General features: G+C 42.2%; 1 protein-coding gene across 13 annotated transcripts in view; it reads left to right on the top strand.

The window, feature by feature from the left end:
• Window positions 1–18,460, top strand: part of RABGAP1L (RAB GTPase activating protein 1 like) — a 263,849-nt gene that overhangs the window by 219,119 nt on the left and 26,270 nt on the right. Inside the window, exons 1-2 of one of the 13 annotated variants that reach the window (XM_074877064.1) lie at window positions 839–3,412; window positions 4,292–5,379. The exons of 10 other annotated variants lie outside the window; for them this stretch is intronic. In XM_074877064.1, coding sequence (XP_074733165.1) covers window positions 5,269–5,379 — 111 coding nt within the window. In that variant the 5' untranslated portion in view covers window positions 839–3,412; window positions 4,292–5,268. 2 more of the 13 variants (XM_074877061.1, XM_074877056.1) reach the window with 2 other exon arrangements.

Genomic DNA, 18,460 nt, shown 5'->3' with positions numbered 1-18,460 from the left:
TGAGCTGAATAATAATGAGTACGTACCTGTAGGCTGGCATCCCAGCTATGTTGCTGTTTAATCTTTTTCAGGTTTGTATGGTTTTTAGAAATCAAAATGGGCAGTTTTGCTGCAGACAGCTTCGTGCCCTTGTTTAGCTGTAGTTTCAAGTTAATGTAAAACCTGAAATGAAATGCAAACTTGACCCAAACCCTTTAAAACTGCAGGCATTAATAACCATCTCTTTGAGAAACAGAATACACAGAACAGAATTAATCGAGAATATGCTTTTAAAAATACAGGGAGTGACCTTCAACAGGTTGGCGGGCTGTCAGCTGGCCTGCTTTTCCAGCCTTTGTAGTTTTAGAGGTGAGGCTAATAAGTAATTTTACTTCTTTTCATGAGCCTTAAAGATGATCTAGGAATTTTGTGGAAGAAAATCCTTACACAGCAGTTGTTGCACGGGAGCAGAACTAGCTTTTTGTGTGGCGCACAGCTGATTTGGGGAGGCTGGGAGCGCAGGGGATTTGGGTATTTTCTGCTTTTCTGCTGTGTTAGTTTTAATCCGTAATGAAGCAGTGAATACATTTGTAAAGGTTCCTCCTGCTTTTGCAATGACTTTGCTGTTAGTGCTTTCCCTGTAAGACTGAAGGAGACCAGGGCAATAGTACTGCCTTCCTCTAGTATTTGTGCTTACAGGAAATAATTCAAGAGGCAGAGCTGGCACCATCAAATGAAGACTCAGAAGTCCTCTGCTTTTCCCTACGGTGGGCTACACATTTACACTGCGGAGGAGCGCACGCCAGCGACACCGGTTTGTCAGGAATGCTTCTGCCTCAGCAATTCCAGCCACACTGACTGACCTCTGCCACTGCCGGGAGAGAAACATTCGCTCTCTCCGGCAGGATGGCTTTGCTGGCTTTAATCTGTGAAAATGAGTTTACAGCCTTGCCTGCTTTCAGATCAGGAGAATGTGGCGTAGCTGCAAATTGGGAGGATTCACCCGTGTAAGTACATATGCTAAAGCACATCAAGCCCAGATTTTTCCACACATTTGGAGGATTATTTTAGGAGAAACACAGGTGCATACACCCACTTCTTTGGGGAAAAAAAAATAGGCCATGTTGTTTGACATTTTAAATAATAAAAATAAAACTTGGAGAAGCAATTGCTGAACTATAGATCAGCCTGAGCCTGGCAACTCCTTCTCTCAAATGATACAGGGCATTCCTGCGAGCAGTGGTTTAGCGTTCACTTCTCACTTTGAATCCAAAAACACATCTGAAGGCATTTACCTTCTGATGTCTAAAACTGGAACAAAGTTAGGAATAAAATCGCAGCCTTCTCGAAGACTGCACCAGCACAGCAGTAAATGCTTTGCTCCTTGTTTCACTGGGATAACCACCTGGGCAGCTGCTCCCTGCCTTTCTCTCCAGCATGGGCATTTGGTGTGGCACAGCCGGGCAGCTTCCTCGGGGCAGCAGCGATGTCTGCGGGGGCTGTCGGTGGCACCGCAGGGGACTGAGTGTGTGGACGGGAAGATCTGGGCTATCTGCTGTTCTCTGATGGTCGGCCAGCCCTTGGTGCGTGAGGAGAGAACATGCTTCGGGATTCACAGCATTTGACTTGTAACCAGGTGTTTTTCACTTGCTGGTTGTGTTCGAAACAGTTCTTACAGGTCATTAATAGATAGGGAATTGTGAAAAGACCATGATACCACCATTATTCATTCCTATTTGGGGAAAAAAAAACCCGTAAACTTATCTTGAAGGCTGCCAATTGCCATTCCAAGTGCTCTGAAAGGAGTTTTATGTTGCCTTATCTGAAGACTGCTGTGATCCTCCCAGATTCGTTAATACATGAAAAGCAAATCGCAGAAAACGCCTTTGTGTTTCAGTAATGTGGTGTCAGGAAAGGAGCGCTTAGCAAGAAGCTGCACATACCTCACATACGTAACGCTTTCCCGTCTATCAGAAGATCCTATCCCCGTCAGATAGCAGCAAGACATTCCTGGGGGTGGAGTGAGAGTGAATTTATCTTGGGAGTGAGCAGGATCTTGCTTTGCTAAGCTAGCTGGTTTGCTCAATTCAGGAATTTTCCATTCACCTCTATTATCCACCAGCATATAAATCCCAACAACTGTAATTAGGGCTACTTACCTTAATTAGTTAACAGTTTTCTGCAGCTCACCTGTCCTTCTGCTGGCTCTGCTCTGTCATCCTGACTGCTTGGTTGAACTGCTTCTCCAAAAATTCCTGCTTTGGAGGTACGCTTTCAAAACTATGTCGTGGAGGGGACTGTGTTCCTGTTCCTTGAGGAAGGCAGCTGCAAGGTAGACGTGGTGTCATACAGAGAAGTGCTGTTTGCTTTAAAGAAATATGAAGCTGTACTACGTGGTTTTTATTGTCTTTTGGTAGATTATTCATCACTTCAGCACTGAGAAACCCTGGCTGAGGGGAAGGCTCTCTATTGAAATGCTGGGAGGAGTGTGTAGTGCGGCCTGAGGAGGTGGTCAAGGGCATCTCTCTGCCTTTTCCTTTCCAGTTCCTCAGTGTGAGCATGGTACCACTGTATCTGGGTGGACATATTTGCTTCAGTCAGTTTAATTTAAAAGGTTTAGTTTAACTAGCTTGGTACTTACGATTTTGTGCACTGATTCAGAGTACAGCACAGACTGTAAACACAGATGTAAAATGCAGGTTCGGAGGGATTTGTGGGCAGCTCAGCTCCATTTGCTTGAAACAACAGCTGAAAAACATCCTTTTAAAAGTAAAGATATGCATTAGCCAACATCAGAAATCAGTTAATTCTTGCGATTGCTAGTTAGAACATGCCAAAATTACAAGTCCTCTGTTAAGAATAGATATGAGAATAATTATTCGGCCAATAATAGAATAGTAACATGTAGATTTAGCGCTGTTAAGTCATTGTAACCTTTCTATTTAAGATGAAAAAAAAAAAAGGAATATAGGTTCTGGTCCGTAATTCCTTATAAATAGAAATGTCTGTTGGCTAAATCGGGGGAGGGTTTCAAGTAGCTGCAGCTGCAGAATACGTCTGATAATTTGCATTCTCCACCTCCTGCCCTTATTGCAGAATTAAATTGGTCTCTCATTAACATGGGAATGTTTGTTGTTACACCGCCTGCTCTCTCCCCTGCGCCTACATGACTATTCCAGCGTAATGTCAGTCCCTGTGGGGAGCCTCCGGAGCGGGTGCAGCGAGGCGGGAGGGGCTGTGGGAAGGGACTTTCTTTACCTCTTACAACAGGTGCCTTTGTCAGCACACCTCGGAGGCAGCCAAGGAGGAGCCACTCGTAGCTTTGAACTTTTGCTACAAGAAAAAATAAACCCACCCCACCAGGCAATGAATGCAAAGAGGAAGCGGTCATTTAAAGCGCTTTGGAAAACCTGAGCAGGATTTAGCATAGCAGGTATGATTTTTGTACAGGTGACACAGAGAGCAGTCTCGTGAGCTGGATATCGCTTCAGGATCGGAATCTAAAGTATTTCGACAGTGGGAATTAACTGGAAAAGAATTTGCAAGCCTTTGAAGAAAATTTTTTTAAAAATGCACTATAGGCGCATTTCAACGAAAAAATACCTTTCTTCCTCCTGCAAGGGTTAAGCAAGATCAGAATCTGCTTTAGTCTCAAGGATTTAACCTCAAGTGCTGCATTTTTTGTTTGCCATAAGCCTATTAGAACGCTCTCTGTTTCCTAGCAATAACATGTAATTTTTCCCCCCCTATTTAAGTGAAAGAGATGTTGGGTTTTTAATCCTGTATGCTACAGCTGTTGCTCAAGTTTCCTATTCAGATGCAAATAGCACCTGGTGCTATTTAGATACCCGTGTAATCTTTGATAAAGATACTCCAGGAGCACAGGAAAAAGAGAAAAGCAAGGTGGGTCTGACCCTGTTTATTCAGGAAAGCGAGAGCGTAACCATACGCTACTGACAACCTGAACTGGAAATTTCTACCAGATTTGCAGCATCCAGCACGTATTCTTTTTGGAGACAAATGCACGGCTGAAAAGATTTATGTTTCTTGAGCAGGTATGATGTTTCACCAGGAAGAACAAAAGGCTTCCAGAGAAGATAAAAATGTCGTGGATGAGTCTAAGCAGAAGTGCTGATTTGGTTAGGAGTTTTACCTTCCCTGAGTTTCCTGAAAGGAGTTTCATTTGGGGATATTTTGTTTGTTTCTTCAAATCACTTATTATTTTCTAGATTTTCATTTTTAGTTTTGAGAATATTGATTTTTAGTGATTTTTCTGAATTTTTTCCTTGCTCTGGTTTTTTCTCTGTCTCAGGTGTTATGATAAATGAATTGGAAATTCATGAGCGATTTGGAAGGCAGCTACGCTGTTTAGGACTCAGACAAGAGATACCGTATCACTTCTTGATTAAAAGCAAACAGGTCCCAGATTCAGGTTAAAAACCTTCTACTGTGGAAAGTTTCCATTGCATAAGTTGGTTTTATTTCACTTGTGGAGGTGGGAGTTTATTCAAGGAAGAGCTTGCAGCCTTTATTGCATTTTGCATGGCTGTTTTACCCTGTATTACAAACAGAAGCTGAAGGACTTTTTTTGGAGGGTTGTGACTTAATGCCATCATCTTGCTGCTAAAATCAAAGTATCCACATGGCACAAAATGCAGTTCAGATCTGTCTAAAAGCAAACGTGAGTGTTTTTAAAGATTTTAAAGACAAGATTTAGAAACTTGTGGAAAATTCCAAGGAACGTCTGAAAGAAATCATCATTACACTGGTCTCTGTGAATTTACAAATAAGCCAGAAGAAGCAATTCATTGGAAAGTGAGACTCTGCTAACAAGAATATCAGCTTTCGTGGGAGAAAACTGGATATAAAGAATAAACAATTGTTACAAAGTTCGAGAAGAGCAGAAGTGATTCCAGTCCTGCTGTCAAGCACTGAGGGATCTTTTCTTGCTTAATACTAATCTGGTTTGGCTACTGCTTTTTCATCTTCAGCCTAATACTGGAATTAAAACAGGTTCCCTGGCTTTCACCAAACTTCAGCAAATGCCTTTTGTGAGCTGGGTGTTGGGAGTGTGAGCAGGTGTTTCATATGTGCTTCCCATGATAATAAAAGGCACCCTTGAGAGGAAAACCCACACAGGAGCTAATCTGCTGGGTCATATTTTCTCTTGTGACACTCCTTCCTCATTAGCTTCTTCAGGTGGGTGTGAACAACTGACACGGAACTAAGCCAAGGTTCAGCCTTGGATTGTCAACCTGCTCTGGCCACTAACGGCAGCTTGCCGGCAAAATGATGGAAGAAATCTCCATAACGGTGGCTTATGATGCCCATGTTTTTAGCCAGCTGTACGATGAAGACTTTCTGGCCAATCTGGTGGCAGTCAGCAAACCCAAATCTGTGGTAGGTGTTGCTCTTGCTCCTTTGCCAATAATGCTTAAGGGTGTGCTCTGTCCAGTAGTTAAGTCCTTCTGCTGAAAGCTATTTATTCTTTAGTTTCTCTTTTTATTACTTTTTCAAAAATTTGCCATCATGCATCAACAAAATTAAAGTAATTTATTTCAGAAGAGATAAGATTATTCAAATAATATCTTTCTGAGCTACTAAGTTTAGAAGGTGATCTGCTCAGTAGGATAATAGTTAAAATAATATTTTTTAAATAATATTGAAATAATAATTAAACTGGCAAATGACTGAACTTATCTAACCATGGAATCAGCACTAAATGATGTAAACACTTTCGTGTCGTAGCACATCAGTTAAAAGTTCAGGCCAGATGCTCAGTGTATGCCAAGGATCTGGGGTTTAGGTCATCGTCATCGCTAAGAGAACCTGTCCCTTGCATGGGAATGGTGATGTTACACTTTTACATGTTCTTCTGAAATCAGCATAAATATCTGTAAAAACTTTTTAGTTAAATGACCTTTTCCTTTTTTCATGAGTAGTGTGTATCTTTATGTAAATGACATGTGTAAGTGTGGTCATCCTCGTCCCTCATGGAGATCCCAGCACTCGCAGGGAGCTTCATTCAAATCAGTAGTTTAGACTCTGAAGTTTGGTGCCAAAGTACCAAAGTTCATCTTTGGTCTCAAATTCTACAGCTGAGCCCATGTGTGAGCCAGTCTGCCTAGAAGCAGTCAGTTTGAAAATAAAAATGTATAGCTGTTGAGCTTAACTTGAAAGCAGATATAGTTAAAATTTCAGTCTGAATACAAATCAGGCTAGTTATTTAGCAACCCAATTAAGCATTTGTGTTTGCGGGTTTTGGTCTGTATATGTGTTTGTATCTAGGTAGTTCACTAAGCTGTGATAAAGGGAGGTGCTCTCAGAAGAGGAAGAACGTGCTTTTCTTGTGTAAAACCTCTCTACACTTATTTCCTGCTTGGGTTTTTCTGCCTGTCCATGCTCAGGAAATCTCGGGTGCATGAACCTGTATCTCCCACAGACCTCTGGATCTAAACCGGAGTTCTACCCAATCGCTGTCATTATGGTGCCTTTCTCTGTCTCTGGCCTCCTCTAGCCTAGAATTTACAAGGTCCATTAGAATAGTTAGATCGTAAATATGGAAATCCAGTGTAGACAAAACTCTGTATTTTAATATGACCTTGGTTGGAGATTGGGCTCCAAGTAGGTTTTAACTTAACCATCATATTATGGTACTTTTCCATGCTGGATATTTTTAAATATGTGGGATACATTAATTCATTGTCCAGCCACAACCTTTCCTCCTTTTCTGCCTTAGCTGATTGCTATTGCAGCATTTATTATCTTCCCTTCAGACAGGTACTGGCGTTGCAGTAGGGCTGGCAGGAGCCAGGTGCCCGCGGAGAAGGTCCCTGCCGGGGGGCTCTGGGAGAGGCCCTTCTGCGGAGCACATGATGACAGTGGGGTTTCCTGGATGCCTCCTGTCCTGAACCGCTTGTGTGTTCTAGAGCCAGTACTGCAGTTGTTTAAATTAAAATCCTTGTGGTAAGAAAACATTTCATGGATGGCTTACCCTGTAATTTAAATCTTTCAAAAGTGCTGCTTAAACGGACTCGGTGACGGCCTCTTAAGTTTTGTATAGCTTCAGAGCAAAAGTAACAGACATTGTGTTATGTATCTCTAGATTCCTCCAGAGTGACTGGAGGAGAGAGGAACTGGTGTCACATTACAGCTCCAGCTGATTTTTGCCACTCTGAAAATAAGGTGAAATAACCTTTTTTTTAAAAAAAATGCTTCTCTATAAAGTAACTACAGAGATACTTACATGGAAGAACCTTGGGAGGAAAAGCATCATTATTACCATTATTTATTAGGTCTGCATGATTGACTTTAGTGTAAGTATGTGTTCTTATCAACTTTTTTTTTTCCTGCATCAAAGAGTATTAACATGTTTCAGTGCATTGTGTACTAGTAAATTGGTTAAGAAATATCATTTCTAGGGTTTACATAGGAAATCCTTAACTACTTTTGTAAATGGTTTTGAAGTATATTAACTAAGCAAAAAATGCTGCAAACAACCTGAGGAGGTTTAAGATGAAGCTCGACGGGATTATGATAAGATTAGACAGTGCGTGGGAGCCTGCACTACTAAGGGACAGGACCTGATGACTCAGAAAGTTTCTTTCAGTTCTCTGCTGCTATGTTTAATCTTGGGACAAGCTGCCAATTGGGATAAGTTGGGGCAAATCCTATTGACTCTGTCCTGGTCATTTTACCAGACTGCACAAATGTACATACTGTACATAAAGTAACATCCTGCAGAAAGAATTTGCAGAGTTTTTGTTTATTCTGAGAGTTCTTGTTAGTAGCACAGATATTTTTGCAATCTGGCATTCATCTATTTGTTTGCAAAATCCAAGTTTCATTTATTTTTAAAGGAGTTTCTAGTATGCTGCTCTGGTTGCAGAGAAAAGTTTAAAAAAAATGTTGTTTCAAGGCTTTCATCCTGTTCTGCAGTTTGAATGCCAGAATGGCTTTGTTGTAGTTCCAGAAATCTTGCAGCTAGTATCTCATTATAGTTCATTTGGATTGTGCAATAGGTCAGGGCGCACAGGAGTGCTCTGCTCTTGCACAGCGGAGAGAACCACATGTTAGGAGATGAAGTGGCAAAGGGTTAATACCGAAACCAAACCAGGCCCAGATGATAGCTGCTGTGGGTTGCTGATGCTTAAGGCCAGCTCTGCGTAACCTTCTGACGTGTCCGTTGCCACACAGGTAATGAACTTTGTGAGGAAAATCAGAATTATCTGCTGTTGTCCAGGTCACATCAATTCTAGTCGTATTTTTCAATGGAAAATGCAGATTTTTCAGCAGAAGGTGTAGCAGTGATTTTGTAGCACTGCTTTGATGCACATAAATACTAGACAATTAAATCTCAGATGATCTGAGATAAGGTTTTGTTAAATATGCTCCAAAGCAATGCTGTATGATAGCAATCCTCCAACATATATTTTACTGAAATTAGTCATATTGCAGTGTGACCATGACACATGGTTGTTTTGCTGTGTGGTCTTGCTTTCAAGTTATTCTGAAGCTACTTCACAAAGACATGCAAAGCAGCATATAAAAGTGGACTGCTCTGTAGTTTGTGCAAGAATTGAGTAGCTTTACTCTAGGGAATTTCAATTCTCAACTTATCTGCAGAAAATGTGGATCCAAGGGTTTATAAAAATGGTATACTAAGTGGTATAATCCTCTTAATCCAGAGTTGAAGGACATTCTTCTGGAAAGCTTCATTGTATTTTCATTCGCCTGCCTGCCTTGTTGTGTTTAGCTCTCTGCTCAGAGGAATTATCAGCCATTTCATAGAGATCATTCATGGTTACAGACTCTGCCATAACGATTTCTAGGCTCTCAATTTCCCATTGAAACCAAACTGAAGAGGTTCAAAGCAGATGGGTGAAAAACTGCGTGGCCTGGCAGGAGCACAGGGCGTAGCAGTCAGCGGGTGGAAGTCTAACGGCAGCTGGCTGAACGTTGGTTTTTGGGGTTGATAGTGGGGCTAATACTGTTTAACATCTTCAGACCTAGACACCAGAAGAGGACGTACCTTGTTTTCCACATGGCAAAAGCCTGGTTTTCAGGTAGCAAAAACTGGAGAGTGGTGGACACATACTGATCAGAGGAACCTCGGCAGGGCTGGGCTGAGAAGAACCTGCTGAGGTTCAGCAAAGGCAAATACAAACCCCTGGGTTCCTCCCTGGGTAGGAATAACTCCATTGTCTGTGCAGGCTGGGGACCAAGCGTCTGGACAGCATCAGTGCAAAAAGGGTGTTGGGAACTGTGGTGCATGACAACAGGAGTGAGGAGCGTGCCCGAGTGGTGACGAAAGCTAGCTGTGCACGGGGCGGCCTTACCAAGGGCACGGCCAGCATGTCGGGTGACATGGTTATTCCCTTCCACCCAGCAGTTGTGAGGCTGCATCTCTGAACCCAGTTTTGAAAAGGGATATTCACAACCTAGAGCGACTCCAGCAGAGGGACACCGGGAAGGCAGGGGCTGACTGCACGAGGGAGGGACGAGAGGGTTGGGGTGGCTTAGCCTGAAAAGGAGAAAGCTCAGGGTTGCAGCCTCCTGCCACCTAAAAGAAGGTCCTAGAAAGGATGGGGCCAATATCTTCTGGGAGGCACACAGGGACAAGACAAGAAGAAATGGTCATGCTTTGTAACAAAGCAAATTCTGGCTTAGCATAAGGGAAAGAAAGCAGTTCTGCCCAGAGAGGCCCGGGCCTCTCTGTCCTTGGAGACTTTCATGAGCGGCATGCTCTGACTTTCCCGACCTGAGCAGGAGGTTGGTCTATATGCTTCCTGAAGAGTCCTTCCAATCTGTTTTTTTTCTATGAGTCCCTAAGTCTGCCTCGTGTGGGGTCTTGCAGTGAGGAGGAGCTGGCAGCATTTGAGCTTTTGAAGACCATCTTTCCCTGGGTGGCATTACCGCTGGCATGCTGCTGCTGTTGGTACTGCCAAAGGAGGAATAAGGCAGTTTGGGTGGTCGCTGTTACAAGAACCGGCTCTTCCCAGCAGATATAATCCTCATCTGCATCCTTCCCTTCCCAAGAGGAGGGATCCTGCTCTCAGGATGTCTCTAGGAGCTGCCTCACCTCCACCCCTTCCTCCTTGTGTGGGGCAGGAGCAGACAGATTCTCCCCTGATCCTCTCACCTTGTCTTTGGAGCAGCAAAAATTTTCTTGTATGTGTGTATAACAAATAAAATAATGAATTTTATTTGTTAAACAGATGATCCAGAAAAACAAAAGCTCCAATAGTTCTTGTCTTTCCCTTCCCTTGATTGCTCAAGTCCCTTGTCTTGTGATTTCAGGACCCAGCCACTCCGTTTGGATCATTAACAGTTTTGTGTATTCCGCTCACGCCTCCTGTCACCCTTCTGGTTTCACTAGCTTTTCTGCAATTTCTTTTACCAGTACAAATCTTAAAAAAAAATCAAATGAGCCATGTTTATATGGAATAGTAAAAATAACATGAAATATCACCTGATTTTTTTGTTTATAGAAATTCTACATTTTTATTCTGCTTTAAGAAATCAGCTCCACAATGCTATCTTCTTCCCCTGAAACTCATCAAGATTTGAAGTTGGTGAAGGAAACTGCTTATATGAAGCTAAATAAATGGATCATCATATCAGACTGTAGTTTGCTTACTAACTTATTTTAGATTTGAGAGTGTAACTGATGTATATGAATATTAGTTTGGCTGCAACTTTTTCTCAGTAAGACTTGGTTGACACCTTTGGATGTTAAACCTAAACACATCAAAATGAAATCTCTTCCTTCCTTGGATCTCCCATGTTTTAAAGTCTTGGGAGTTCCAGCATATTTAGGAAAACTGGTGCAACTTCTGCAGTGACAGTGTGAAACCCCCATATGTCCGCTGTCATACACAAATCTTTGCAGGCCAGAGAGGAGGAAACCTCTCTGCAGTGGGTAAGGTCCTGGTCCCTCCTGCTACTAAAACCAGACTTGATCACGGAGCAGACACGTGTCTGATAAAACTCTCAGAGTGCTTGTTTAATGTACACAAATCTGGCCCAAAATGTGGAACTCATAAATGGTGAAGAAGCGTTATAATTTATATTGTGGTAACGTGTAGCTGGCATATAATTTTATTCTTGTTCATGCTTATTTGACCTTCATCACTTATTTGTTATTAAACATGAAAATTAATAATTGGTACTAAAATGCCTTGGGCTATTTATTTTTATATTGCATCCCATTTGTTTTCTGCTGTCCTAAACCTCCAGTGTGCAGCACATTTTTGCTGCTGTATGTTATTAATGTGGAATAGAAACTGTCAAAGGTGAAGCCGTAGCCTTGGGTACCGGGGCAGGAGGCAGTCACGGCATTTGGCATGCAGGAGGGCACGGGAGTGAACTCCCCGCTGCGTGAGAAGCCGTCAGCTGCTGCCACCTTGCACCCAGCCTTGGTCTTTGGTGTTGTACCAGCGCACATTGGTCCAGTGGTTTTCCTTTTTCTGCTAAACGCTCTGCGGTGCAACCTGTGTCTGACAGTGGTACTGTAGCCCATGTTTGGCATCGGGGTTCAACTGCATGGAAACGAGAGTGGTTCATCCTGCCCACTGATTCACAGAGGTTAAGGCTAGGCAGATCTTCATCTTTCAATTATTTAAGCATCATCTCTTTCATCCAACTTCATTCCAGGAGCATTTTTTGAAAATTAAAATCTCTGTTAAATGCTCTTCTGGAAAAGCATCCAGCTCTCGTTTGAGTGTAACAGGAGGTGGGAAAGGTATCATTTTTCATGGTAATCTGTTAATCACTCACTGTTCAAAATACGTTTCTAACTTCTCATTTACATTCATTCTGGTTTCAGCTTCCCATCTTGGATCTGGCATGTGTTTTTGTGCCAGAGTACAGCATTCTGTACTATTACTTATTTTATCCCTATGAAGGTACTTACATGCTGTGACCAACTCAGCTGTCTGTGCTCTCTTGTACAAACTGAGGAGCTTCAGCTCTTAAACCTCCTGCTGCAAGGCATTTACACCCTGCACAAAACAGTTCAGTGGCTCTGCTCCGCATCCTCTTAATTTTTATTTTTTATCCCAACTGCATCTCCCAGGACTCGATGCAGTATTCCAGTATTGGTCTCAGTGACGATCAAGGGTTAAAACTTCCCTTGTCATCTTGCTTCTTCCTCTCCTTGTACATCCTGGGACTCCCATTAGCCGTTCTGTCGCAGCCTGGCTGATGGCAGAGGTATGTTTTTCTCACCACAAAGGTGGTCTGTTATTCCCTGCCCTTCTCCCTCTGCCGGTGTTTGTTCCCAGTCCCAAACCGCACTGCACGGCCTCCTGAGCGCTGCTGATGCAGCTACTTGTGGGGCTGTGTTATGAATGGTACTGATACAATTTAAAAATTTTAAAAAAAATAAATTAGCATATTTTTGAAGGATTATTTTGGTCAGCTTGCCATCAAGCAGTGAGGCGAGAGGGTGAGGGCTGTGGAGGAAGAGCTAGGTCTCGCCCAGCCGATGGCAGGCTGCTTTCACAGCATCTGCCTCCCAGTCCCCCGTCCCCCGTTCTTCCCAGAAAGCAGAAAAGTTTCCAAACTTCCAAGTGGTGCTTTCTTGGGACTGATCCCATCTCTTCATGGGATTCAACCCCAGCTGGAGATCTACTTCTTCACGCCGTAGTTAAGCCCTGTGTACATTTGGTCTGGAGTCGGCACAGTGGTGTGTTTCATTTGAGTAAGCCATTTCCAGGAATTCAAATATATGTGTGCAATTTTCTGGTCCTCCTTCTTGTTCTTTACTGCTCTTTCTATCCACGTGTCATCTGTAAATTTTATTAGCAGCACTGTATTTTTCAATTCTAGGCCACTGATGTAATGTTTGATAGTGCTGGAGCTTTTATGCGTCTCAGAAGACACCCTTTAGAATGTCATTAACCAAAAATAAAAAATGTCATTGAATAACGGTTCCCTTTGACAGTGGCTTTTTGACCCGTTTCCTAAGCTTTTTAATTCATGCTTTATGGCTATCGGATACTCTTCTGGGGGTTTGGGGTTTTTTTAAAAAATAAATCTATCATGTGGTAGTGAATCGGGTGCTAGAGAAGATTGTGAGGTTACTTTTATCACAGACCTGCAGATAAAGAATAAAATGGGACCTACAGTTTATAAAATCACATTGGTGTAGAATCAGTTACACCAGTTATCAGCTGGATCCTTATCAGCTCTGCAGAGCGTGTGTGTGTGGGTTTCTGGGTTTCAGCTAACCAACCAAAGTCATCCACATGGTTTGGTTTGTGGCTCTTAAATATTGGTAATACAGGATTTTCTTCTGGTCTAAGTGAAACTCTGATGTTTTAAGGATTTACTAAACATGAGCATCAGTGGACCAGAGGTCTCATCTGCTAGTTCTGTCAGTACTTCTCTGTGTAAAAACCTGTGGCCTGGTTTCCAGCAGAGCTGAGCTATTTTCTGGATAGTTATGACCCATCTGAATCATAATTATTTTCAAGCTCTAATTATTAATGCATGTGAACAGTGCTTAGGAATCCTCATGTTTTCAAATAGGGTCTAGAACCAAGTCCAGCCTATCAAAACTCAAGAAAGAATTTAAACTTTTTTTCTTCTGCATTTAGTTTTAGTTATTGTTTTATTTGTTCCTAGTTAATAACCTATATTATTTTCTGTTTTATCTTTTTTTCATGTTTGAAAGCATTTCTTCTTGCTGCCCTCTTATTGTCATTGGATCAAGAATAATTATTTAAACAATATCTTAAATAGACATTTTATAAATACGAACAGAATCTTTGTGATTAAACATTCACAAGTGGGGCATTTCAGTATTTTGGAGCTTCCTCATTTTCTCCTTAAAAAGAATTCCAGGAAAATTGATACCAGTTTTTCTGGGCACTCAAGAAGCTCTGCTTCTGTTTCTGTCATCATTACAAGCCTATTTGGGAGAAGAAATTTGAAATAACTTTCTAGACATTATTGGTTCATTAGGTCTTTAGTTTTAATGACCTTGAACATGTTGGGTATCAGCATGAACATTTGCAATTAAACAAGAGCAGGTGATGAGTTACTTTGTAAGGCCATATTTCAACATTTAAATGTAGAAATGGTTAAAATAGAATAAAGCAGCATTTAACTTATTTGTCTCCCCACAGGTGAGGTAGGTCAGGTGAGATTGAGACAGCCACTTCAGATTTGTTAGATACAGTTGTCATCATATTAAGATGAGGAGTGAAAGAAAGATCTGAAGCTCCTGAATTGTAAGCCCTCAGCTCTCTTACCTCACTTGTCTTTACTCGCAGATTGCCATTAATGTAATACATTGCACCTTAGTAAAGCTATAAACAAACCCGAAAGCTTTGTGTGTAAACACAGCAAATGCAAAGTACAGGTGTTTATCGGTGTTCTGTCAGTGTCTCCGTGATCACTATGTTCATCGACTTTGAAAGGAGCGCTAAAACTAGATGAAAAGGCAGTTAATCTCTTTATAGAAGCCTAATTTCTTAATTACTGGAAGATGGGTTAGAAAGTTTGTGTAGGTGAACGTGTTAAAAATATTCTGTCTTCATTGTCTACAACTATTTTCATTCTGTTTGAACCCAATTCTCAGGAGAATTTGGCATAAAGACTGTGCCGAGGTTGGAAAATGTATTTCAGTGTTTTTTATCTTGTTCAGTTTGTGCTTTCATGCACCATTCAATATGCACATTTTTTCTTTATTGCTTCCTTCTAGCTGTGTCAACATGAACTGACAAAAAAAAAGCCACCTACGTTGATGGGAGTGCTGGTTACGCTGGTTGATGATGTTTTAAAGCTGTGGGCTTGTCTTTTGTGCTAAGAAAAATCCAGATGGATTGATTTCAGAGCAGCATGTTAGCCACGCCAAGGCAAACCTTGGCGTGTATACAAAGCGTTGTACTTTTGGTACAAGGTAGAGTCACCGAAATAATCCCAAGTTACGTTATCATGGTGTAAGTAAGATACCCTATTTGTTTGTTCTTCACCTCGGAGATCAAAGAAGCTAAGTGCGTAGGCAAGAACAAGCACACAGAGATTGTCCACAGTCAGGTTGAACTTCCTGAGCAGCTCAGGCAGCACTGGAACAGGGTAACAGGAATTCAGTTATCCCAAAACTGAGGGTCTCGTTCTTTCCATGGCCAGAGGAACGGGAAATGGGGTAGACAGACCTGGGACAGGTTGCTCAGGAAAAAAAAAAAATAGGGCTTGCTGCTTCTCTGCTGCTGCTGGTACTGGAGGGTGAAAATGGTGGGAGCCAGATGTTGCTGCTAATATTAACTGGCTTCCTTTTCCACAAGAAGTGGCTGCTCTCCCTCCGTGGGAGCTCCGTCTCCTGTGGAGCTCTCTGCAGTGGCAGCAGCAGCTTGGCTTCCAGCTGAAGTTGGCAGCACAACCACATCTCATCTTCCGCCTTCAGCCCCTCCTGCCTGATGCAAACTTCTTGCTTTTGTCAGTGCTTAAGATGCTCTTGGGATTTTCCCTGCTAGATGATAAAGTAGAAGGTCTCAAGTTCATTGGTAATTGATTAGCCCGGCAGGGTCTCAGCTAGACATAAAGGATGAGCGCAAGTCTCCGCACAGGTGAAGTGGCAAACTCAGCCGGTAGTGCCTGGGGGTGGTGGTGGAACCGTAGCTGGGGCAGTGAAAACAGCAGAAGGTTTAAAAAACCCAAAAAGCAGCCTCGTGTATAGGCTTTGCGAATCCGTACACCTGCTTTGTATCCCTTGGGGCTGACGTGGGGGCTGCTGGGCGTTCCCTCCCCAGGGATGCTCTCCAGCAGCTGCTTACACTACGATAATGGCTGACTAGGGCTTTTAAACTCTCCTGCCTGCCTTCCTCCCGTTACCTGCCAGCTCCATGCCAAGGTGTTCTGCGGGTACCACAGAGGCTGAAAGGGGCAAATACAGCAAAACCTGAGGGCTCCTTGCAGGCAGGGAGGAAACCTCGGCGGGTGAAGGATTAGAGGGACAACAGAGCAGGGCAAGGATTAGTTGCTGCACTAAAATGCTGTACGGTGCTTCAGAGAGCATTTCTGATACCTCAGAAGTTGGACACTGTCCCACTTGTATTTTTAAAATGCTGATCATTTAATGTGGAGTTTTAAAGAATTTTTTATTTTAGGGTTTTACCAGTTGGATTTATGGAGTTGGGCAAGCAGAAAAAAGGCAAGGCTATTGAGAAGATGTGGTAAAAGTTGTGTTAGTTGCTGAAATATAGATAAAAATATTTGATATAACAGAAGGGATTGTGGGGCCCTGAATGTAATTATATAATGGTTCAGCTTTAATACAGAAGAGGTATGTATTTTCTGTTAGTGCAGTAATGCACTAAAAAGTAATTGCTCTTAGTAACTTGAGGGTTTGAAATATTCATAAAAGTAATGGAAGGTGTTACAGCATCAAGGTCCTCCCCACACATCAGAGAAGCCTGACGGTGATTTTGAAGATGCAAATTTAAAGCGTGACAGCATTACAGTTTTCTTGATACTGTGACACAGAACTGATCTAAAATAATATTAACACATAGAACATGTGTTCAGAGAATACTGTGAGGTTCTTTACTGATGACTATGGCTTACCTGGGCAGATGGTTCAGGGCTGTGATCTTGCACCCATCCTATATCTCAGGAAGCAGATTTTTTTTTTCATCTTGTGCTGAGTCTGGAGCATGACAGGAGACAAGACGTGGCTTGATAACTCAGCAGAGTCAGAATCTAGTCTGACAGACAGAGGGTTTCACCAGTCCCGTGGCGGGTTTCAGAAGTCTTATTCATACAGGGGTTTATTAGCTGAAAGCTGTGGACTCTGTGAACTAAATATGTTCAACATGACAGTTTTTACAGCCTTGATAATATCAGTATTTTGAACCTGGTTACTGATCAGTTGTTAGCCTTGTGTCGGCAATGTTCTGTAAGTGTGATGTGAGATAGGTCTGTGTTGGTTTCAGGATAAACAAGGTTGGAAAGTGAGCCCTAACACAGTGTAGCTGGGACAGCTGGTTTCTTTGCTAAGTGATGCAAGAAAATCACTGGGGACTTTTTCCTGAATTTCTGATTCTGTTGTCACAGGGAGGGTGGTGAAGACTGCACTTGTCTTCCTGCCCACCCTTCTATTGCTGTGAAGAAATAGAAGAAATATTCTCTGTGCCAGGAGATACAGCCAGAGCTCTAAAATTGCTGTGGGCATGGGTTGGATCTACATCAAAGTGGATAGTGTACGTGAAATGGGCGTTGGATTTTGCGTAGTCACTGAGGAGACATGTAAAACCTTTAGCACCAAATGCTGCATACCAAAAGGTGTGTATGTATGCAAGACACACAAAATCACTTGGAACTGTTACGTTATGTGATGAAGTACAAACCGAAGAATAAATTCTGCCATGGAAGAACTGCTGCTGTTCATAATAACTGTGTTTTACAGAGCAGGGCCTTGTCCGGGATGGCTGGTCAGAGTGCCAGTCCCCCCAGTTATCTGATCCTATTCTGTGGCCTTGGGATATATAGGTAGTTTCATTTAGCCTATACAGTCTTTTGTAGCAGAGATTCTTTTTTCAGGTATTCTTTAAGTTATGTCGGAAAAAAAAAATGACCTGTACACAGTTATTTTCCGTCTAGAATGTTTCAAATATTGGTATCCTTAACAACAGTATTCCTGTTGACCAGAGCCAATTTAAATGCAAAATGGGTGCTTGCTGACAAAGTGGATATAGCTGTTTCCTTTCACCGTGTGCATCTCAATGCTAAAGCCCTTATCTGTACTCGAGAGGAGGCACTTTTTGTCTGGGTGAGCTGCTAGACATCAGCTGCAAGTATATAAAATAATCAGCCATTTCCAAGCACTGCTTTTAAGCCACTCAGAGTGTCTCTTTTTTGCTAAAACAAATAGAGTTGAAGAGGATAATAAGCCCTCCATATCTCAAAGTGAAAATGAATTTTTGAATGCTGAAAACCAATTTGGGGATCTGAAGAGGAGCGTTTTGACAAATCTCTGCCACAAGGCAGAACATGCTTTTTTTTTCTTTTTTTCTTTTTTTTTTTTTTTTTAACGCAGATTGCCCTGCAGTCAATATATTTGCCTCTGAAACACAAGCACTGTGGCGAGTGTAAAAGTACATGCCAGTGTTCAGAGCTACAGTTCAGGAATCTGAATTTTGTTCTCTTTTCCTGTGTTGTCGCTGGATTGCTGTACGAGAGGCTTATTGCATCGGGCTCAGCTTACTCTTTTAACTTAGCTGTATTGCTAACTGAGCCTAACTAAGCAGATCTTTAAACAGCAGGGCTGCGGAAAAATAATGCGTTATGCCAGGTTCAGCAGGTTTAGATGAATGGAAATACATTGTAGAGATTAAAATCTGACAAAAGGATCTGGTGCTGGAAATCATCCAGCATCACTGACTGGGGCTGCTGCCATTTTGAATCACAGTAAATTGTGCAGGTACTCTGTAAAATTTGCAACCTGCCTTTCCCTTCTTTTTATAAATTCCTGTGG

The sequence above is a fragment of the Strix uralensis genome, chromosome 8, assembly GCF_047716275.1.
Source record: "Strix uralensis isolate ZFMK-TIS-50842 chromosome 8, bStrUra1, whole genome shotgun sequence".
NCBI lineage: Eukaryota > Metazoa > Chordata > Aves > Strigiformes > Strigidae > Strix > Strix uralensis.
Note: the sequence above shows the minus strand (reverse complement) of the source record. Positions and strands in the feature narration are given on the sequence as shown.